Below are 23,388 nucleotides of genomic sequence, written 5' to 3'. Positions count from 1 at the left end.
CCCTTAATTCTAAGGGGAGTCCTTTGAAGAGGACGGGATACCATCACTCACCGAGGTGGCATGCTTCATTATCTGAGATCTCCTCTTGGTTGCAAAACCAAGGGCTCTCCCTGGGTGGGGGGGGCTCAGGGATGTTTTAGGTGATCAGAAGTAGGATCTACTAAAATCCATTAGAAGTGAAACAATGTGAATGTTTTTGGGTGATGGTTGCAGTGCGTGTTGTGATAAAGTGAAAAGTGATTTAAAATTGGCTACCAGGAAGAGAAACACCTTTAATTGGATCTATCCTGGTGTCAAAATATAAAACCAGTGCGTATGCAGCTTAGACCAAATAACTGCATTAGTCCGAAAAAAACAGGTCTGCATGTTTCAGCCGTGTCGATCAAGACATGATCTCAGCCTTCATCAGGACCTAGATAGTTTATCGCTACTGCAAAAGGGTGTAAGAATACTAGTTTCCAATGTCTCAATCGATGTGGTTGGATACAGTACAACCTACATTAACCTGTGGCTTCAGGCTTTGGTAAGGTGTCACAGGAATATTGGATGGAACCCGTCGATGTACGGGTGCACTCCTCACCTCACCTGGCAACAGCTGAGTACGTGAGGCACCGCTCTGTCCGTCGGTACCATGGTCCGAACGCGAGCTGTCGCTACACGCACTGCAACCATCACCCAAAAGCATTCACATTGCTTCATTTCTCATAATATAGTACTGCATTTTGGGATTCAAATCCGTGCTGGTCTCTAAACGTTTCCCTTAGACCCCGAATCAATTTTTGTTGTGTTTGGGATTGGAGTGGGCCTTTGAATGGAAGGTATTAAGCCGGAACAATATTAGATGGTGCTCGGTCCAGTCTGATGGAAGAATGGAAGAATGGAGTGCAGGGAAATTATGTTGTGTTTGGAGATAATTGTGTCAAGGGTAGAGCCCTGTCTGGGGGTTTGCAGTGCTGAGTAAGGTCGTTAGCCTCCAGTAGCAAGGTAAGGGTTAGTACACCAGAATCCTTTGCGTTGTTCCCGTGCAGGTTAAGGTCTCCTAATATTATGTTGGTGCTGTCATTTAGGGAGTTAAGTGAGATTAGGTCGGAAAAGTCTTTGAGGAATCCAGGCGTAATAGATCAGATGGATTTTGACGGGGTTGGGGTCTTTAGAGGAGAGCTGCTCTCCTAAACAGTCCAAGGAGGGGTAGATGGTGGTGTGGAGGTGTGTAGGCAAAGCTCATTTTTGTGTACCATGGCTACTCCACCCCCATTGCAATCCTGGTGGCCACTGCAAATAATTGAGAAGTCCTCTGGGATGAGGAGGTCGATGTATGGGGATGAGTGATCTGTTACCCAGGTTTAAGTGAGAAAGCATATGTCGATGTTCTGTTGTAGGATAGTGTCCGCTATATCCGTGGAATGCTTGATTGCTGATCCGCAGTTCAGGAGCAGGCATTGGGGTGAATGTGGCAAATCGGACATGGGTTGGCTAAACTGGATTGTGGTAAAATGGGCAGGCAGTCTAGGAGGGCGAGTGGTGTTCAAGGTGCCACTCAAGCTGAGGATGACCGGTATCTTAGGAAGGCCTAGCTGGTCTGGGGCACAGTCTGATGGATAGCTAGCTGACTCTTATTCCCGCTGTGGCAGTCCCACCATGTTGTAGTTGGTACTGGGTTGTAGGTGCGTGCAAGAGGTGGCTTCATTGGGGGGAGGGTTGTGAAGTTAGAACATGTGGGTGAGTCTGGATCAGTGGTCGGCATTGGTGCATAGGGAGGGGCATGAGGTGATTTGACCTGGAATCAGGGGGAAGCAATGAGATTTCTTCTAGGATAGAATTGATTTTGAGTTTTAGGCTGGCAATTGTAAGGATCAGTTGAGAGGTAGCAGGAGTTTAAATGGGGGTTAGTGTGTTGTCATTCATCAAAGTCTGAGGAGGGGTCTGGTGAGAGTGCCAGCCAGTTTGCGGTTCTGTAATGGGTGTGGGAGGGTGTGGGTGATAGTTCAAGATGGGCATTAAGACTGTAGTTGAAACTGTGTCTTGACCTTCGTTTTCCCACAGGTGACACATTTATTTTATCAGTTAGGCAAATTATGGCAAAAGGTACTCCAGACTTATTTATAATTCCACAAAGATAGGTCTAAGCGTTGCGTAATTCCACTGCCTCTCTGCCCAAACTCTTCTCAAAGCCAGGCCACTTTCAGCGCTGGAAAAATCCCACACCTCCTGGGCACATCTGATCACACACCCTAGGATGAAAGGGTCATCTTTGTCTGCAATACCCTCTTCCATCAAAAAAGGTACATATTATGGGTTCTCATTGCTAGACAGATGTGACATTAAAAGCTTTGTTCAACCAATGCTTTGCAGAGAGGCAGGATATCATCAACTTTCCTGAAGAAAGGTGTGCCTATATCAGTTATGTATTAGCCCCAGATGACTTTACCACAGTAAGGGCCTCATGTAGGTAGCTAAATACCGGTCGGTAACGGCCGAAATTCGGTAAATATGCCGTTACCGACCGGTATTCAGACAAGTGAGATGTAGGAGGCCAAAAAACAGTTTTCGGTAAATATGAAGCGGTAAATACCGATTCATAATTACCGAATTCTAAAATACCGATTCATATTTACCGAATACATATTTACCGATTCGGTAAATATGAAGTGGTAAATATGAAGTGGTAAAACTGAAAATGACATGTAGGAAAAATCGGTAATTAAGAAATCCATGAAATTCGGTAATTAAGAGTCGGTAATTAACACTGATTGAAAGCAGGTGGTAACCATCAACAGACCATATAAGCAATCCCAAAATGCAACAGCGTGGACAACATGGCCGCTCTGTATGTCATTGCAAGGCGGCTACGGCTACAGGCAGCAGGTCTGAGGATATGGAGACGGGAGGAACGCATCTACAGACAGCGCATCACACTCTTCCAACTGACTGATGCAGAGATACATGAAAGGTACAGGCTACACCCCCAAACCATCATGGACCTGATCAGGGACCTGCACCCCCTCCTGGACCAGCCAACAAGAAGGGCGCATGCCATACCACCACATGTGCAGGTGCTCTGCAGCCTACATCTACTGGCATCTGGCAGTTACCAGGGGGTGATAGCTGCGGTGGGCGGTGTATCCCAGAGTTGCCTGTCCCGTTTCTTCAGGAAGTTCCTGGATGCCATGATGCAGAGAATGCACCACTGCATCAGCTTCCCAAACACACAGGCTGAACTGCAGAAAACTAAAACTGACTTTTATCACATGGCACAGTTCCCCCATGTCATTGGCTGTATTGATGGCACACACATCCCAATCTGCCCACCAGCTGACACTGAGCACATCTACAGGAACAGAAAGTCCACCCACTCCATCAATGTGCAGGTGATCTGTGATGCAGGGAACATCATCACTGATATTGTTGCGAAGTTTCCTGGGAGCACCCACGACTCTTACATCTTCCAGAACAGTGGGATCTACACACGACTGATTGCCGGAGAATTTGGAGAGGGATACCTGCTAGGTAAGTAACAGTGACGCCCCATGAAACCTGCAAATCATAGTGTATAGAGGCATGTGACTGATGGTTCCCTTTTACTCACCTAGGCGACAGTGCATATGCCTGCCGGTCATTCATCCTCACTCCCTACCTACACCCATCAACCCAGAGTGAGAGACGATATAACGTGGCACATAAATCAACACGCAATGTGGTGGAGCGCACGTTTGGGCTACTGAAAAGCAGGTTCCGCTGCCTCCACAAGAGCGGAGGCGCACGCCAGTACACACCGATCAACTGCTGCAAGATCATTGTCACTTGTGCAATGCTGCACAACCTTGCCACGAAGAGAGGTACACAGGTGGAAGTAACAGATTTTGAGGACAACGAGGATGAGTCAGGCCAGCCAGAGGGCAACGCAGCTGGAGTGCCAACTGCAATATATGGGAGAGAGAGACGGGCAGAGATCACATGCAACTATTTCTGAGTAAGTAAGGGGACACAGCCAGTTGCGGTATGTCATGACGTAGTTTTAATGCGGCACTACGCCATGAAAACAAGATCAAGCCAATCTGGCAACATAGCATATTTACAAGGAGTAAGTCCAGGGTTACGTCACCCATTGGGAATTGGCTACGCAGGGCTGCATCAATGTTTGCGCATACGCGCTGCAGTGTGGGATGGCACGGATTGAGCATCCTCACTACAGCCAACCCCAAGCCGCCTGCTGCTCCTGCGTGCTTCTGGGACGGGGGGTGTGATGCTGCTCCTGCTGCTGGAGTCGATGCTCTCCGCAGCATCCCCTGCAGCAGTTGTCGCCGCCTGACTTGTTAATAGCACCTCTAGTGCACTTGTGACCTGCACCATCCCCCGAGACACGTCGCTGCAGCAGTGTGTCAGGCCCTCCTGCATCGACACAGAGCGCCGGCAGAGTAGAGAAGTTGCAGTTGCCAGACGGTTGAGTGCCCTGGTGTTAGTGTCCCTCCTCTGCCGTTCACGGCGCCGTGCATCTATGTCAGCATCTAATTTGCTGCACAACTGCTGGATTGACTGGGACATGTCCCGAATGCCCGCTGCCGTTGCGCTAATGTTATTGTCCATGTTGACAAATGTAGATTTCATGCACCGCATATGCCTCTGTACTGACATGACTGCCTTTGTTTGCAGGCGCTGTTGTTTTAACATTTGGCCCTCGAGCCCCGAGAAGACACCATGGCTGTCAATGTTTGCTGGTGGACTCTGGACACGCGACCTGCGGCGCCCTCTTGCACCCGTCTGTTCTGCCTGTGAGGTGTAGGGCACAGTGGCATGGCTCCCATCCTGGGGCATAGTTGTTTGCTCCGGGCCCCTGCTGTCGTCAGACGAGGTGTCTAAGGCTCGCAGCCTGGCGGCAGCACGCCTCCTCATCCCAACACATGCAGGCGGTGATGTGGCCGGTGACTCAAACATGAGTGGCGATGCTGGCTCTGGGTGAGGTGATGCTGGCTCTGGTTGAGGTGAGGCTGGCTCTGGTTGAGGTGAGGCTGCCTGTGTTAGTGGTGCGGCTGCCTGTGGCACTGCTCCCTGGGCTGAACTTGTGCTGGCCAGTGCAGAACTGTGTGGCCGGTGTGCCCTCTCTCCTGCAGCATGTCCTGTCCTGCGCGATGTCACATCTGTGGACAGAAATGCAACATTGGCTCAGTGTACCTGAAGGGCTGCATTGCAAGCATCACAATAAATTCATGTTACATCTAATTTTGTCCTCTGCCTCCTTGTGGCTAATGTGTGTGACATGCCTTGTTGTCCTGTGCTATTTACTTCATGGTTGGGGTTTCCCTGACTACATCTCCCAGAATGCATTGCCTGTCTGCACTAACACATGGACTGGAGTGGGATACTCATTTCACAATGGGGGATGTGGGATAGGGGTAGGGGGGGCTACATTGCTGTGCATTCGTCTTACCTTGTTGGGTGGCGGCTCTGGCAGAGCTGTCAGCATCCCCAAGGCCCACGACGCTCTCATTCTCGATTGTGGCCCCCACCAGCTCCTCCAGTTCGGTGAGGGCAGGTGCCCTGTTGGTTCCACCTCCAGTCTGGCTGGCCTCCTTCTGGCTTTCCCCCATCTTCCTCTTGGTTACAACCCTCAGGTCATACCAGCGCTTTTTGAGGACCTCTATGTCCCTGTGGGTCACTCCCACAGCATTGACCTGCGCCTGGATGGCCAGCCAAATATTGCGCTTTTCAGCCTCAGGCACTTGCAGGGACTGCCTCCCAAACAGCTTCTGGTGCTGCTTCACCACCTCCTCCACCAGCAACTGGAGTTCCTTGGGGCTGAATTTCATCTTCCTCCTCCTTTCCCCTCCATCTCTCACTGTCCTCTGCGTCGACATGATGTTACTTTTGCTGCACAAACAGGCACTGGCTCCCTGCCTCTCCTCTGCACTCCAAGCCTCTCCAGAGTCTGTTAATTGTGTGCACCTGCCTGGGTGTGGCCACTTCCTGGTTGGGTGGGGTGTGGTTGCACAGGATTGGCTGTTTCATCAAGTCATGTGATTTTTTAACCCGATTCGGTAAATACCGATTCGGTATTTACCGATTCGGTAAATACCACCTCGGAATTTACCGAATCGGTAAATACCACCTCGGTATTTACCGATTCGGTAAATTCCGATTCTTGATTACCGAATGTTACCGATTCGGTAATTATTACCGAATTTTTACCTACATATAACCTACCGATTCTTAAATACCGATTCGGTACGGTTCGGTATTTAAGAATCGGTAATTATTATTTACCTACATGAGGCCCTTAGTGTATTAGGCTATCGTCACGAACTATAATACAGACAGTACATTGCATTACAAAAGGTCCCCTTTGCAGAATATTTTATACAAATCTATGCTGGCAAAAGAAGTTATTTTTCTTAATTAGGTATAATCACCCAAAATTAGTTTTCAAACTATTTCCTAACTGGAGTGAGTGAAAAATAGGTTGTAGCAACTGCAATGAAATGAAAAGTATACATGTTACCCTTATTTAATTCATATGTGCGTACTGCTTACGATTCAGATTTAAGCGCTGAGCACATGGATCTTCTTTTTGCAAGGCACGATTATAAGTGGTTTACAGAGAATTTAAATAGAGAAACATAAGTTTAAAATAGGTTTCATGTTTTAATTCAGATACCCAGGCATAGCATATTTTGTTGCATGTCTATGTGTATGCTCATGGCACAGGGTTTGCCTGAATGTGAGTGGAGAAATCTTCTCTACATGCTCTCATTAAGAATTTGAAATTTATGGAAACCTGCGTCAATGTTGCACACTTGAAAACTGAATTATAAAAATGCAAAATTTGCCAGTTTAATAGCAAGAATAATTTCCATGTTAAGGGAAGGGAACGTGCGACTATAGCCTGGTTGGCAGGGCCAAACCACAGAGAGGTCATCAAAGACAGCGGTCTAGATAACAAAGAACAAAAAATGCTAGGAGGCACAGCAGAAAGATGAAATACGTTATATGTCCCAAGAAAGAACAGCAACGTCTATAGATTACCGAGGACATTTTAGCCTTTATCCCTCCTTTTTTGTTTACACCAGTATGCTCCGGAATGCGTGTCTCTACGTTCCTTGTAGTCAGCCCAATGAAAAATTGATTTTAAATACATTTTAGTCTGTAAATCATAAACTTAGTGATACAATTCGTAATGGCTTTTCGAAACCAAGTGCATCCATCTTTCAAAGGCACACCTTTTTGGTGGCTTTCATTAATTTGCACACATCTACCACACTTGAAATGGCCTTGGACTGAGCTCTGCTGCTCAGGTTAATACCTGCAGGCTTACGTACCTTAAGTACAAGCTGCTCTTTAAGATTTTCTGCTCGTCTAAATAAAGTACAGATGGTATCTCTGACACAGTGATCATGTGAAAAGAAAACATATATGGCACTCAACCTTTCACCCTGGTTTGCACACACAGTTAGTCATAAAAACGAGCACACTCAAAAATAATCGAAAACCAATCAAAGGATGTTCTTTTGTAACTCAGCTGCATTACATTGAAGAAACCTAATTTCTAATTTTAAAAAAATACACTGCTGTCGCTATAGTGAATAGATCCAAGATGCAACAAGCATTGGCATAGCCAATAGGTCTCACCTTTGGAACCTTAAAAGTATTTAGTTATGCAGTACAATATCCTTGGTGCAACAACATCAACTGTTGCATGGCTAAACAATTATAAGGTCCCAAAGGTGAGACCTATTGGCATATCATAAAAACAACGCCAAGTACCAACGGAGAAGGTTCATATTGGTGTTGCTTTCCTAATAAGTAGAAAACGAATAGAGCACATTGCGAGGTGGATCTTTGTGGATGGGTTAGAGCAGTAAGCCCAAGGCACAAAGCGCAGAACACAGGCCTCATGCTGAACAGGTCTGAAGAGGTGGACAAAAGGGTTAGCTGATTTTCATTACAATTAATTAAAAACCAGCAGACAATGCATAAAATGAAACCAGTTTTGTGCAAAAGTGTTACAAGCAATGTGCACATTTTTCAGACCACAGGCCTAACTATAGAACAGTTAGCTAAACAGGAATAGATAGCAGAAGTTTACTAGCTCGAAGGCTGGCCTGGTGCAGTCTGGACAGTACATTTTGGAGCGGAGCAGTGCGTAGAGTGGAAGTAACTGTTAGGAAAACATGGGGCGGTGACCAGCCTAAAATAGTCAAGCAGCACCTTTGGTCATTGTAAAACTCTCATGGACTCCGATGTGCATACAATGCGTGAGAGACTGAAGATGTGGTTAGACTCGCCCCTTGTGCAAACTGCTCTGGGATTAGTCTTTGGCTCGGCGTGCTAGACATGTTGTTGTGGCAGTTTTGCCGACCCCTTGTGTGTGATTGAGAATACGTGAGCACGGGGCAATAAATACAGCATTTAAGAATGTGTTGCCGCAGCACTCGTGCAGTTGGCTAGATACAATTTGGTTGATGCCATCAGGAGAAATTAGACAGTTTTAATGTTTGGAAGTGAGTTTAATGGGTTCAAGATGGCAATTGCTGTCTGGCAGCAGGTGCGCAATCCTAGCTGGACAAAGTCGGCATGGAGAAAAGTTCTCCTGTGCTGCAGTAAATGGGGGCAAATACATAAAACACAAACTAAGGTTTCTTTTCCTTGTCAGCATAAGCGGCAGCTTATGTCATAAGTAGCAGTGCAGGATGGAAAGTGAGCGCGAAAATTCCACTTGCCCAGTCTTAGAGCAACAAGCTGCTTTGATCCATGTAGGATAAGTGCAGGTGTTGTAATTCTGCTGCTTGGTTGAGACTATTAGTTTATGATTGACCACGTATGGGAGCGCTTGCATGAGGCTACCAGATCTATACACTTGTCACCAATGAAAACTATAGAATCAGGAACCAAGCAACCAATGAAAAGCGGTGGACGTGTAGTTGGTGTGTTTAAAGCCCACAGACGAATACAGCATGCCTCGCAGCACATGCGCACTGCTTCTAGGCTCAACCTTAAAACCCCTTATGCAAGTATAAACGTGTTTTGAACGACCTGTGCAAAGTTTTGGATGATGCTGACCTTGAGGCCCCGGCCGGCGGCCACACATCAAATAACACTTCTTCTGTGCCCTGGAGGCTGCCGCAGCCCAAGCTGCGGCATACAACAGGAGAAGTGGGGGGATGGGGCGGCTTCAAAGGACCATTTAGCCCAGCGGACGCTGCGCCTCTGTGTATGGTTGCCATTCAGAATGTCACTTGCCTGGGAGCCATGGGAAATGGGACCGACCTACTCAGTGATACTTCTAAAGTTTGATGTGCTGTCATGGAGCAGTCAAAGTAGCAGCATGGTGCGAATTGAACCAGTGTACCATAAAATACGGACGCAGACGCTCCAAGGCCAGTAAATGTTAGACATACTAGGCTTGCCTACACAACTACCGCCCCTTATAGTACTGGTCTAACCGCACCACGTAGCACTGTCACGCCCAGCCTGAGCCCAAGAAACAATCATAGCTCACTCACACACAGGACAAGACCCTACACATAGCACAGCCGTTCCCTTCACTCCTCCATCCTTCCTATCCAAGACGGCAACAGCCCAACCTGGCCTGCTCACCAACACATGCTGTCACAACCGCGATCCTGAAACTCAACTAGTTCGCCTCAGATTGAGCACCAGCTAAACCCCTCTCATGCCAAGCAAGAGAATTCCTCGGACAAATGTTCAACGGCCAATCAGCACTTCTGAATTCTGTATGGCACACTAGGATTGCCTAGGGTGGCCCCATATTCTCCAATCGTAGCTCACTTTACACATTAGCATTACCGCCCACTCCCAGATACCGCCTAGAATTATATTCGCTGAGGGATTGGTTGTTGTGCGACCCAGAATTGATAAGACTATGTACAAATGATATCCGTTGAAAGATACAATTACTGACGACGGACTTCAGGCTGAATTCGTGGACGTCCGCGTAAGTAGCGGACTGGTGGAGCCGTATTACACACGTTTTTGAGTCATAGTTTTTTCCCCTCTGCAAAGTTATAATGCTGTAAAGTTCTGGTTGTAGAGGCTGTAGTATCCGTAATGTATGCGCTGATCCTGTAGTGCTAGATCTAGTAGCTGACTTCTCTCACGACACGTGGACGTCCATGTTCACAGTTTACCAGAGGTTGCAACTTTCAAGCACCCGAGTGGTGCGCGCGCGCGCGCCACAGCGAGCGATCTGTTTTCAATTATTGCGCCCGTGTCTGGGCACGATCATTGAAAACAGATGTAGTCTGTGCGGGTAACTGCAAGCAATAGGCAGTGGGCGGAGCAAAGGCGGAACACGCACCCGCCTTTGCCCAATTGCGTGCTGTCTTTCTTAGAAAGATGCACGCAAAGCCCAATAGCCTGGGAGAAAAACATCACCACACGCTCAAGCGTGTGGTGAGATTTCTAAAGCCCATTACTAAAAGTCGAGCAAGCAGCGCATGTGCGCTACTCCAGGCTCGACCTAAAAATGAAAAATGTATTCGTAGAGTAAACGTGACAACATATATTCAAAACAATTATTGCTGTAGTGAGAAATATTTGAAATATAACGCCTTGGGGTAGTGCCCTATTACTAACATGTAATCTTCATTACTCCTGGTCCTGTTGTCCTCATCCCATTCCTTACTAATAGAGATGACATCTCCACGACAGAAAATAAGAACAGGGGAATGCTGGGACCACGAACCCCACCCCCTCCCGCAGGGAGTACATAAACAGTAACTACCCAGCATTCCGCCTGAACTACCAAGGCACCAACAGGAAGGCTGGTCGTCCGGAAGGGAGGTCGGGCATAAGGAATGGGATGAGGACAACTGGACCAGGAGTAATAAAGATTACAGGTAAGTGATAGGGTAATACCCCAGGTCCCTTCAGTCCTCGGCTCATTCCTTACTAATGGAGCATAAAGCCAGAAACCTGGCCTTCCGAACTCCCAAGAACACCCAGGACACCACAACGAAAAGCAGCACCCCAAGCAAAGCAAATGGGAGAACCACAGGACAAACACACACATGAGCACCAGCCCGCAGTGGCCGCAACCAAACAACATGGCCAAACTCCCCAAAACACGCAGGAGATGACCAAGAAGAACAAAAAAGTAGCTGAAACACAGAGCCGCCACCAAGAGGGCAGCCAATCCACACCGGGAACACCTCTATCCAACAACAGAGGAGGAGCACCCGACAAGGAAGCACCAGAGACTGCCTGCACCAGAAGGACAGTAATGTAATGTTCATGTGACGTTTTCTATGAAACCATGTCAGGCGTTAAAGAACAGTTCGTAAAATTTAGAAAACATGTACCATTATCAAAAAAAGACCTCTTTAACTGCAGCCGCGGCCCGTGGAGGGAGTTCCGTGGGGCGGTAAGGCGGGGCGGGGGAGGGGCAGGGTTGGGGGTTCTAAAAAACGGAATATGGATAATTGCAGGTAAGTAAACAATTAAATAAATAAAACGAAATTCGTTTTATTTATTTCATTGTTTATTTACCTGTAATTATCCATATTCTGGTTTTTAGAACCCCCCACCCTGCCCATCCCCCGCCCCGCCTTACCGCCCCACGGAACTCCCTCCACGGGCCACGGCTGTTTAACTGCAAGAAGTAAAACAAAATAACCAGTGTGTGGGCAGTACCAGGTTGTTTATTCGCCTATTGTATTGTGTGAAATATGCACCTTTTTTTGCAAAATATTAATAGTTTTGCGAAATTGCGCATATTACACAAAATATATTTTGCCAGTTTCTCAAGTAACTTTTCTCTGCAAGGTTACGCTTTGCACAGAACAAGCAGGCAGGATAGCAGAAGGCGACTGATTTGAGGAGAATATGTCTTTTCTAGGAAAAAATGTCTCTTGGCAAAATATTTTCTACTCAAACCAGTAACCGTGCCAAAAATTAAGTGACGTCATGTTATGCGAAATGCAGCGTCAGATTGGTAACGTGGGCACTTGGGCAATGCCCGAGAGACAGGTGCCGAGTTCCAACTGTGGGCTGCTTTTTGCAGCAGTCTGGGGGGCAGATTTGGGCGTGTCACTGTTGTTCGGATACAGCCAGCGGCCCGGTGGGTGTCTGAGTGGCCTTTCTGAAGGGAAATGGGCGCTCATTACCTCAAGTTTAGCAACGGGCAGAGGAGTCACTTTCTTTATCTCGCAGGGCTGGCACATTAATGTATGCATACCTAGCGGGGCAGGGGGCATGAGCAGAAGTGGCCTCACTTGTTTTCAGTCACCAGTGTAAACAAATCTGTGCATTTTTTTGTATTCCCCCCCCCCCTTTTTTTTAATAAATTTCGCTGAAGCAGTGTTTTGAGTAAAGGCAATATGCAAATGTGGGCCACTTGTTTTTTAGCGTGCCCGGGCCGATTTTGAATCCCAGTCCAACCCTGGCGAAATGGTTAAATATTTCCTCATTTCGCCTCACTCAAAACTCGGGATATATGCAAGATTATGCCGCTGTAAAAAAACATATCTCACAGGCCTGCTTTCTGGTCAGAATACAGAAGGGGCAGTCAATTGGCACAGTGCCACCAAGATGTCCAATGTGGAAAAATTATTTGAAACATCTCTGTTTCCTTTGTTTCCTGTTTACTCTGCATGACATCAAATGAGTCTGTACAATAAAAGGCCTCAGCAGTTTTGTGACTTCAGACTGCACATTTGCCATTGTGATCTCCTAACAGGCGTGTGTTTTTTCTCCAGGCGCTTCCCTTTGTGAAGGGCGCTATTTTCCTTTTCCGTCTTTGACTAAAGCAGTGCTCCCAGACGTGGGCATGTTAATCCCCGTGCCTTTCAATGAAATAGGTGAGCCCCTCGCAGAACAAAAGGAGAGAAAGAATCTCGCAGGAAGCAAATGAAAGGGGAAAAACACATGAACTGTACTTCACTCGCCAGAAATCACTGTGGATATACACTCTACAGGGACATCCGTCAACACCAATCAATAACTGCGGTGTTAGTCATGGATGATAAATTTGAAAGGGATTATAACTGTAAACAGTGATCAATAGAGGCTTGCTGGTGGAGACAGGAAAAAACAACCTTAAAATGTTACATGGCTAATAAAGGAAAGGGGTCAGCCATAAACAAAACTGCTGGCGAGATCCACTTACACCGGTTCTGCTTCTTTCAGCAGGAGGGAGAAAACAGCCATTTTGAGAAGGCAATTGCTACTAAAAGGGCACATTATTAATTTACAGCATATTTGCTGATCCCACTGTTTGGAAGTACCATTAGCATTTGGTTGCAGATGTTTTGTTGGATATGAGCTGGCATCCCAGAGGCCCTCTGAGTACCTCTTGACTTCACTCTTCAGGCCCCCTCCCCCGCCCACCCCCTGTCCCCCTCCCTCTCATCCTGACTGTACCATAGGCTGATGACTGATCTGGGCATTCACCGCAGTGACATTCATCTCTGCAAATAAATACATCTCGGCCTCCAAACAACAAAGGCGGAGCGCGCCGGCTGCTCGCCCACTGATGAACAGGGCTATCCGTCTTGTCACCAGGGGTCGCAGCGAGAGGTGACTGGGAGTATATATACCTTGGCCGCCAATGCTGACGCTTGCAGGTAGCTCCCCCTCAAAGGCAAACCGGCCACCCCAGGCACTTATACCGTCTCGCGATAACCGCTATCAGATCATGGCCGCCCACACCCTCGGAGTCGCCGCTCCACTTTTGACGTATGTATTTTTTCCCCCTCCTGCTGACCTTTCAGTGTCCTTTCTGCCACTGTGTAAACTATAAGCTGATATATGAAAGCAATTTTTGGTGGTGCCACTTGTATCTGAGTGATTGCACGCACTTTACCTTGCTGGCCTGCCACCCTGCCAGCCCCTTGAAGATTTCTCAATTTCTCTCCGAAGGGACTGCACTAAAGGTGAATGCGGGCTTAACTGCTTCGGGGCTTCGGTGGCCCAGGAGCATGGGGAAGATGGACTGGCCGCAGGCAGACTGACCAAGCCAATGTCCAAATCCCGAATTCCCTTAATTGGGGTTGCTTAAGAAATACGCGCGAAAACCAAACAGAAAGACGGCAGAGATCAGTCGTAAGGCAGAGCCACCATGCCAACACTTTCCTTCCAACGTGCCGGTATATTTTGAAAACATGTCCAGTTGTTAAAAAGACAATTTTAAGCACGGGAAATAAAACATACAAATGTACCACTTTAGAGTACACATCTGATGAGGTCAAAACGAGCTCTCTTGCCACTGAGATTCTGGTGTAATATATGTCAGAAGTTCGGATCATAACGGGGCAACTCAGCCTTTAATTCTTCCACTGTGGATTGAGTTTCACTAAATTGAATAATAGAACCAACTTACATTTACAGCTTTGCGGAACAGGAAAGTTGCAGCAGCAGGAACAATGAAATACTCAAGTTAAAAGCTACATTTATCATAAATATGGGCAGAAGTGTTTGTTTACTTTCTCCCACTGTTACTGAAATAAAGAGTCTTTAACAATTTAGTGGGGGGGGGGGGGAAGGAAAGCTAAATTATGTATTCATGTTACTGTTGGGAGAGAAATGTCCTCTGCATTGCATACAATCATGTCTCCTGCCCGAACTGCAAGTATCGTTAATCTGTTTTTTTAATTCTCTCCCCACCCTCCTACTAATCCAGTGTGTGTGTGGGTGTGCACACAAAGGCCTAGACCTAGCCTTAACTTATGATGGGTTTTGGACATGACCTGGAGGGGTGCACCAAGCGAACTCCAATAGTGATAGCAGAACTTTTAATCCTGCCACAGGTTTTTTTTTTGCTTGTAGTGCAGTGGTGCAGTCTACTGTGTCAAATATAGTCTGACCACTCCTTTTACCTGCATTATATGAATGGGAGGTCGCTGGACCATTTACCAAAGGCTTTGCTACTAACGTAGCCCTGGAATCCTAGCCCCAAGATCCTATTTGAATGGACAAATATATGCGTGTATGCCAGTTCAGTTAGTAAGTAAACAACAGGCCTCCTGGTTCCATCTCGAAAGCCACCGGCCTGTTCATGTGCACAAGATGGAGGTGAGGTTGCTTGCCCAAAAGTGCAAGTGAATTGGTCACACTCCAGAGACTGACAGGAGAGAGCCCAGACACTGAATTGGGAAACAAGGAGACAGGCTTCCACTTAGAAATCCGAAGAGGTCTTTTCGGATACACAGGGCTGCTGATTAGTCTCCAGGAGTCTGTCATTTAGTGGATGGCAACATTGAATAGTGTGACTGCAGTATCTCAAATGTGTCATCGTGTGAAGGGTCCATTATAAAGGGGGGAGCCCTTTGTCTCTCTTCCTAATCACTGTCGGATGTGCCTGTCAATAGTCAAAGTGCAGTTTACTTACACCTCTTTGTGCGGCTGGTATAGGTGATCCAAATTGGAGACAACCCTGTAGTGAAGAGCATCATTCAGTACAAAGGATGATTCTGGGAGACAGCCTAACAAGGATGCATGAAAAGGGAATAGGCCCAAACTGGTTCAGTAAAGGCAGACGGAGACTCACTGGCATAACAAAAATTGCTCAATCAGGAGCTCTCTGGCCAGAGTGCAGTGCCGAGGGGGCCCCCTGGATCTTGGGGCCACCCCGAACCGCGGGGGATGCGGGGGCCTGTGTTACGCCCACACTCCTGTCTGCTGTGTTTAAAAGTGGGAGCTGCTGACCCACTTAAGGTATCAGTTCCAAGTTTTCTTCACCTCATGAGCAGCTGATCTACAGAGTGCAACCAAGGCTAGCATCTGCCTGATAGCCAGCTTCTCAGCGATAAGGAGACATGACTGGAGTCTGATATGAGGAGGAAATGCTGACTTGTCCTAGGAACCAAGGAGTCCTGTCTGAGCTAGAGGGAGGGAGTGTGCCGACCATGCAAGAGAAGCTGACCAGTGAAAGGAGCTGAAGCAGTTGACACTGGTGTAGGCGGGTCCCTCCACCAAAGATTTACATCTGTTATCAGGTTGCTGATTGACCTCGGTGAAATTTCATTTAAACCAGTGTAACCTTGCGTAATTTCCAGTATTTCACATTACTCTTGTTACATGAAATGCCTGATATCATGTCATTGACATTATGCCACATCATGTAGTTGAGATTTCTCTTGGGTAAAAATCAGATTGTGGGATTATGGGAAAAATGCAGAGAAACATAACGTGAGCTGCTGTTGTGCTGCATCATATGCGATTTTGCGCTTTTTTTTGCGTGAAATGTGTTCTTGTATTCAAAATGTACGAGTATAAATTTTGCACTAAAAAATAGCACAAAATACCTTATCGGCATTTCAGATAATTCCGCATAATTCCATGCAATGTGTGTGCCATTTTGTGCAATATCCTCAAATTTCACCCCGGCATAGCTATTTATAAATGGTTGGTGACAGACTCTGTCAAAGGTAGATGAGAGGCTGAGTAGGATCAAGAAGCAGGGATCATGTTCGTCACTGAGAGGGAGGATGTTGCCAAATATTCTCTCTGCCACATTATGACTAAGTTAAGTGCCATATTGGTAAACCTGGAGGCCATTGTTCTTGATAACCTGGTCCTGTAGATGGATGCAATGCAATCCTTGATTTTTAAGACAAAGGCTAGGTGTGTGATGGGCCAGTGGTTGGTGGGATTGTGGGATGTAGGTGAATTTTTTCAGTAGATGGAAGTGTCCTTTTTTTAGGTCAAGATCATCTGAATGGTTCGTTGGCTGAGAGGGGTGTTGAGGAAGGCTTTCAGGGTGTTTGCTGAGTCTCAGTAACATGGATGTTTGCTTCCTTGTGGGTATAGGGAGTAATGCTGCATGTGTGTGGCACATGGTGCGAAACATGGTAGACGTATTTTAACTGAAAAGCAGTGGCTCTAGCCCTAGGCCCTACTGGCCTAAACAAGATGCCATTTCCTTCATCTGCCCTTTGCTGAAGATACCCCAATAAAGGGAAGCCCTAGGGCTCAGATGTAAGTAGAGTCGGCTCAAATGACTGCTGCGGTGAGAGCAGTGTTATGCTTTCTGTGGTACTTACTCAAGACAAAAGAAGGCCTGGTGAGTGTGCTGAGTGGCTTAAGTTGAAAAATGGTGATTCCGAGAAGAGGTCTAGGTCCGCCAAGCATGGTTGCTGCAGCAGGAGAGGTACAATATCTGCTGGGGTGCTTGTTCGGGGCAGCATAAGGACATATTAACAATGGCCCTTCAGCACATTTATACCACCAAAGTGTCACTTTTGTGATGCTCCAAAAGTGCAGTGGGCTGGCCCATATTTACAAGGCTGCACAAAGCCACCCTGCGTGGCTTTTCATGGCCTTGTAAATATGGAGTAAGGCAATGCATACTCTGCGTGGAAGGGGCATTCCATGAGTGTTGCTGTTGGAGTTCCCAAGCAACACTCATGGTTTTTGGCACTGCCCCAGATAGCGTAAATGTGGGGCAGCACCAAAACTAACGCCTTCCCCAAGCAGGCGTAGTGAGGAGAAATGTTTACATTTCTTGTTTTTTCCTTTTTCCACATGAGCTGCATTCTGCAGCACACATAGATGAGGAAAACACCTCCTTTGATTGTTTTTGTGCAGAAAGGTGTCCCTTCCTGCACAAAAGCAATCATACCAACAACACAGGCACCCTTTCACCGTAGTGCAACGGTTGCTGCGTTAGCGCACTGTTGCTAAGTGTGCCCTGGCGCTGGCAGAAAGGACAGGAAGGCACCGTATCTTGTAGATATAGCACATTCCTGCCATTTTCTTTTGACGTAGGGAAGCACAGCTAGAAGGCTTGCAGTGGTGCTCTATGCCTAAATATTGTACATTTGGCCCATAGAGTCATCCAGCCTCAACCCTCAGTCACCTGGGTCACCTGGCTTTCAAATAATTAAGGAACTGAACCAAAGTTAGCTTCAAAGAGAAGCATTGCCAATTATGAATATATGAAAGAAAACCTATGGACGCAGTCAAGGACCACAATTAAATTAAACAAAATACCATGTAATAACAGCACACAGCATATCACCATCACACAAAAATCAAATGACAAAAAACGTCTGCAACTGTTCTAAAAACTAAGAGGTTTACCCATCTGGAATTATTAGGATGAGGTGATTATGCTCAAGAGACTTTTTTTTATCATGACAAATCTCAACTTTCACTTGCGATGCACAACAATGGTGAATGCAAATATTACATAACTCACCTTTTTTAAATATAATGGTGACTACTTAGTTTTGTGTTTCGCCTCTTTGGCGACACGCCGTTTTTTAGGTCTCGCCTGACCCAGCGCATGCGCTGGCCTGGTGAGACTTTTTGAGAGGGCTCCAAAAAGTGCTACCAGGCCAGCCTAGAGCTACAGTGCATGTGCGCGAGCGCGCGCGCCCGATTACTTTCACTTTCGCGGCCACACGGCCGCTTTGATGTTTGATCGCGATCGCGATCACTTTCACGGCTTGGCATAGCCAATAGGTCTCGCTTTTAGGACCTTAAAAGTATTTAGTTATGCAACTGTTGCATGGCTAAACACTTATAAGGTCCCAAATGCGAGACCTATTGGCTATGCCAATGCTTGTTTTCCATAGCCTTCATAGTGAGAGAGAGCACCTGAACTTATTTTACCATCTTGACACGTGCCGCATCTTTAGTCTGCGCAGGTGGTTGCAGGTAGGTGCACCCGCCATCACTTTTATGGTCTTATTTTTTATCTTTAAACTGTGACCAGGAGCAAGATAAAGAAAAGCAGAAAATGCAAAAAGAAAGGAGATGAGAAAAACAGGAAAACGGTGACAAAGGGAAAACGCTGTAATCTACATTTCCTGTGACCAGGGTTGGAATGGCCTATGGGGCAATTTGGCAGTACCAGCATGGGTCCTCTGACGAGTCCGTTTTTGGTCCGTTTTTTGGTGCCTGTGGACATGTTTTATGCTGGTGGGACAGTCCTTGTGTGTTGATTTACCATATTACCACAAACATTGCCTACAGTAAGTACACATGCACACCATGACTTTACCAGTTCAATACTGACCGGATTTGCACAACGTGGGCCACTTTTTCAGCTATCTCATTTGCTCAAGTAGACCACTTTTATTTTGGTACCCAGACTCTTTTCTGTCCCAGTCCTCCCCTGCCTGTGAACTAGTCCAAGGCTGAAAGGAATCAACAAGAAATGCGCGCATAAATGTTGTCAAATACCCTTCCATTTTAAAGGTGGCTGAACAACTTTTTTTAGTCACAAGGCGAACAGATCACACGAAGAAGTGCCTACACACATGACATCCGAAATGTAATCAAAACAGATTATAAATTCGTCAAATGCTGTGGAATGCAATAGTAAAACAAGGCAAAATGAGGCATCTGCAGCTAAGTTTTCTGTTAAGCAGCTCCTGGTGGCAAGGGAGAGAGAGAACACAGTCACATGTGTTACCCCTTATGCTAAACCTCCGATATATAAACAGATAACTAGGAAAGAGACAAAGTAACTTGTTCAGGATCACAAATGTGTTTTGAGTTGGGAGACTTAGCTGAAAGCTCCTAACTCCAAGCACTGGGAGTGGAGCACAAGGTCGTGCCTCCTCTCTGAAGGAAAGCAATGCTTTAACGACTGGACAAAAGATGCACGCGAAAGATGGAAGGCACCCCCGAGAACACTAAAATATAAAGTCATCTAAGGACAAACGTAAAACAAAATACGCTTACCCTGACAAGAAATCACTGAAGGCAACTCGTTTCAGATTGGCCTGTAATGCCTCGTGTCCTTGTTGATAATTGAGATGGTCTAACAGGGCAGCGGTTTCACAACATGAAAAGACACAACACAGAAAGCATGCTGTTGAACTAATAACATCTACAAGTAGATGGAAAGCAATTCAAATTTTCAGTTACAGAAATATAATGGAAGCAAATAAAAAACAAGCCAACAAACCAAAGGAAGATACGTCAAGGACTTTGGAGCAATCAACTTGAAATGCACAGAATGGAATGGCTGTTGATAAAGGTTTGTCAGACTACTGTTAATTTCTGCCTAAAATTACGCAAGTATATCAGAGCTCACCATGTATTTGTGAATGGTAGAAACAGAAGCCAAATGTGCATGACAGATACCTAAAACGGGAGATATAGCAGCATTTTAAGACACAAGTGAACACTCGTTGAATTTATCCATCACAGGATTTTTACGCATTTCCCTAGAAATAGAATATTCGTATTTCATATCACTAATTACTCTCAGGTCCATGAAATTACAGAAAAAGCAAGCAGTAGCCGAACTGTCGACTCAAGGTCTGTTTCTGTTCTAGAAGAGGTGTGTATACTGTTTCAACAGTGAGGTAAACTCATCAAAACAGTAGCAGACTCAGTTTGAACCCTATGCAAATGTTTAACAAATATGTAAGCAACACACAACTATTTCCCTATACGTATCTGTGGAAAACAAGTCAGGCATGCACACCATCATATTTTAAGGAAATGTGCTAAAGGGCCTCTTTACGAGTTGGCTAGAGTGCAGCGGAGATATCTTGACTGCTAGAATTAAGATTACAGGCCGGTAATTCCTCTGCAAACTCTGGCCATTACACGTTTTTTCCTCAAAATAGGAAATAGCTGCTTGCACACAGATTTACTGGGTACTTTTCCACATAGTTTTTCAGTATTTCAGCAAAGAAACTGCTGACGTTTTTCACTTGCTCTGAACAGGTTTAAAATGTCAGCAGGACAGCCTGTGGAGGGTGGAGTTGAGGTTTTGGTGGCAGGGGTGACCGGCAGGCACGCAACGCTCATTGGGCTCAAAGAGCTTCAGCACTCCCTTCCCCATTGTGTGTGTCCACCCGGCTGAGACAGCTTCCCGGGCCCCCACACAGCTGCACCCGAGTACTTCACAGGTCTTTAAAAGACCCTTTACTAGCTAACGAGGCTTTGATGTGTTTTCACCCCTTCTTAGAGCCCCTGCATCTCCACTCTGCATATTGCTGGGAGAATCATTCCCCCCCCCCCCCGAAATTTGTATTACTCCCCCCCCCCCCCACAAAATTTGGCTCAAGTTGCACCTCTGGTGACCGGCACAATTGTAAATGCCTGGGGGAGCATAAACTGCATCCCTCAGAGTAGGGCAGGCAATGAGCGGGCTGTGGAATGCTGCTTGCTGTAGGCCCAGCCTCTGGGGCTTCTCTCTTGGAAGGTCTTCTCATTTTGACATATTCCCAGATTTACTATCCTTAGTAAATCTGGGGATGAACCAACATCCATAACTGCGTGGTGCATGGGAACGCCCACATTGCACCCATGGAACACTTTACAATGCATAGTAGCATAAGGCAGCGATTTGCTCTACCTTGCGTTACTCTGGATTTACTAAGCCATGCAGAGCCATTTAGGGTGGGTTTATATGTGTACAAAATATCATTTAATCTCCTGCATTGCCTTGCGTGGCACAAGGGCTTAGTACATCTTTTCCCAAGTGTCTCCAGACCCAGGATCATTGGCCCCAGAGATTTTGGAGGCAATAATTCCAGTTTATGACACACTCGTAACGCTTAATTGAGCTGTTTCACCTGAGTTTAACCACTCCGTGAGACAAAACATAACCTGTAATGAGCGCCTAAGTAGGCACCTTGTGGGAGAAGTTTAGGCCCATTGTAGAAAATCATTTTAGCTATGCTAACTCCTTGAACCAGACTGTGTGACCACATAACCCGTTACTAATGGAATTTTATGGTTTACCGTTGGGTGCCGGGATACAGTTTAAAGTAACCTGTACAGTATACAAAGCTATTCCCTTCAATTTCCCTTGGCTGAGCGGCCTGAGAACACCTAAAATTAAGAAGAAAACAACACTGTGCTAGTCTGTCTCTGGCTCCCTATCAGTGTGCAGGAATGCTCTGTCGCCTGTTTTGTGTTGTGCTGCTGGGATTTCTGTGATTCAGAAAATGAACTTTTTAGGTCCCATTTTAGCTAGTGATAGTCAAGGTAAAACCTTTGCTCTCCATTGGCAAGTATCTTATGACTATAGCATGATCGGCTTAGCTGACTCCAGCAATAGCCGAGTGCCTGTTTTCGCTTCTGGAGTGCATAAAGTGAATTAATTTAGCCCAAAATTTCGCTGAGTTATCGCTTTATTTTCTAATAGTACAGCTCAGAAACCTAAAGAAAAGTTTTCCTCATTCTGCATCTGAGCTGTGCCGTCTGAAAATAAAGCTCCAACTAAGAGAAGAAATGTATTTAAATGAATTCAATTTACTCACTGCAAAAGCATAAAAACAGGCGCTCGACTCTGTGTGGAGTCAGCAAAGCCCATCATGATAGGCACCCATTTTGAGACTAACTGCGCCATGAATGCGTCATACCACCAAGCCACTAAGGAACCATTTAAACGTCCCTTCAAATATTGCAATACCTTATATTTATTTATGTGTACTTTTCCTAATTTATAACTAGCATTTCAGAACGTGTGGTACAAAGTTGCAAAACTCTAAATAGAGAGCACTGTAAGTATGGCAATAGAGCTATATAATGTATTTGATTCTGAGCTTATTCCTGAAATGGCCAGTCAGTGGATGATAAAAGGACAAGTGAGGGAATAAGTCTCAAATCACAGAAGAGTAAGCAATAGGATGGGTTTGAGATTAAGAGCAAGTCAAACAAGTGTTGCTGCATATATGTCCTATCTTTTAAGAAGCCAAGTCAAGCAAGCAGCACATTTTGGAAACAGTGTTATATGTTTTTTCATCTTCTGTGCTTCTTTTGAAGCCACTATTACTCACATGCATTTTAATATTTCTTGCTCAATCAGCTGAGCTAGCAGGCGTCCATTATAAGAGACCAAACACTGATCTGGCCGGCTTGTAGAATACAGTTGTGCGTGCTATATTAGAATGGTCTTTTCTCTGTCGTGAGGACGAATCCTATTAAACTGCATGGAGTCTAATTTTCCAAAGTGACCAGTTTGAAACATTTAATGCAGTGATGCGCATTGATTTCAAGTAGAATGCATAATTCTGTGCTTCAATTGATCAAAACTAACAATATTACATTATTTTATTGCAGGTTTGTGAAATATAATGATCTTAAGAGTCTCATTAAGCTTCAAGTTTTGTTTGAACATCTGTTGACTGTGTTAGCCTTTAGGGTATGCATTGAAAAGGAAATTATAGCTTAAATCAGTTAATAAAGTACACTCAGATAAAAAGGAAGAACTAAAATAATGAAAATGTAAAGCTCAAAGCCAATTGGGCAGAACATTAAGTAGAACCAATGGCCGGTGAAAGTCAGAAAAAGTATCATAACATCAGGAAAAGGTGATAAAACAGGGTCAGAAATGGGAAATGAAATTAACTGAGGACATAATGAAGAGATAAATGCACATGAATTAGACAGTGATATTTGCCTGCCTGCCCTTTCGCCACTGAAGTATCGTCACCTTGGTTGGGTCACGAGGTGAACTATAGTATG

General features: G+C 45.8%; 1 protein-coding gene across 1 annotated transcript in view; it reads left to right on the top strand.

Annotated features, from left to right (window-relative positions):
* The window catches only part of LOC146821420 (uncharacterized), a 46,521-nt gene extending 23,426 nt beyond the window's left edge, over positions 1-23,095 (top strand). Inside the window, exon 3 of the mRNA XM_085609847.1 lies at positions 22,984-23,095. Coding sequence (XP_085465973.1) covers positions 22,984-23,095 — 112 coding nt within the window. The remainder of the gene's footprint in view (positions 1-22,983) is intronic.
* Positions 23,096-23,388: the final 293 nt, after the last annotated feature.

Source organism: Triturus cristatus, chromosome 6, assembly GCF_964204655.1.
Source record: "Triturus cristatus chromosome 6, aTriCri1.1, whole genome shotgun sequence".
Taxonomy (NCBI): domain Eukaryota; kingdom Metazoa; phylum Chordata; class Amphibia; order Caudata; family Salamandridae; genus Triturus; species Triturus cristatus.
Note: the sequence above shows the minus strand (reverse complement) of the source record. Positions and strands in the feature narration are given on the sequence as shown.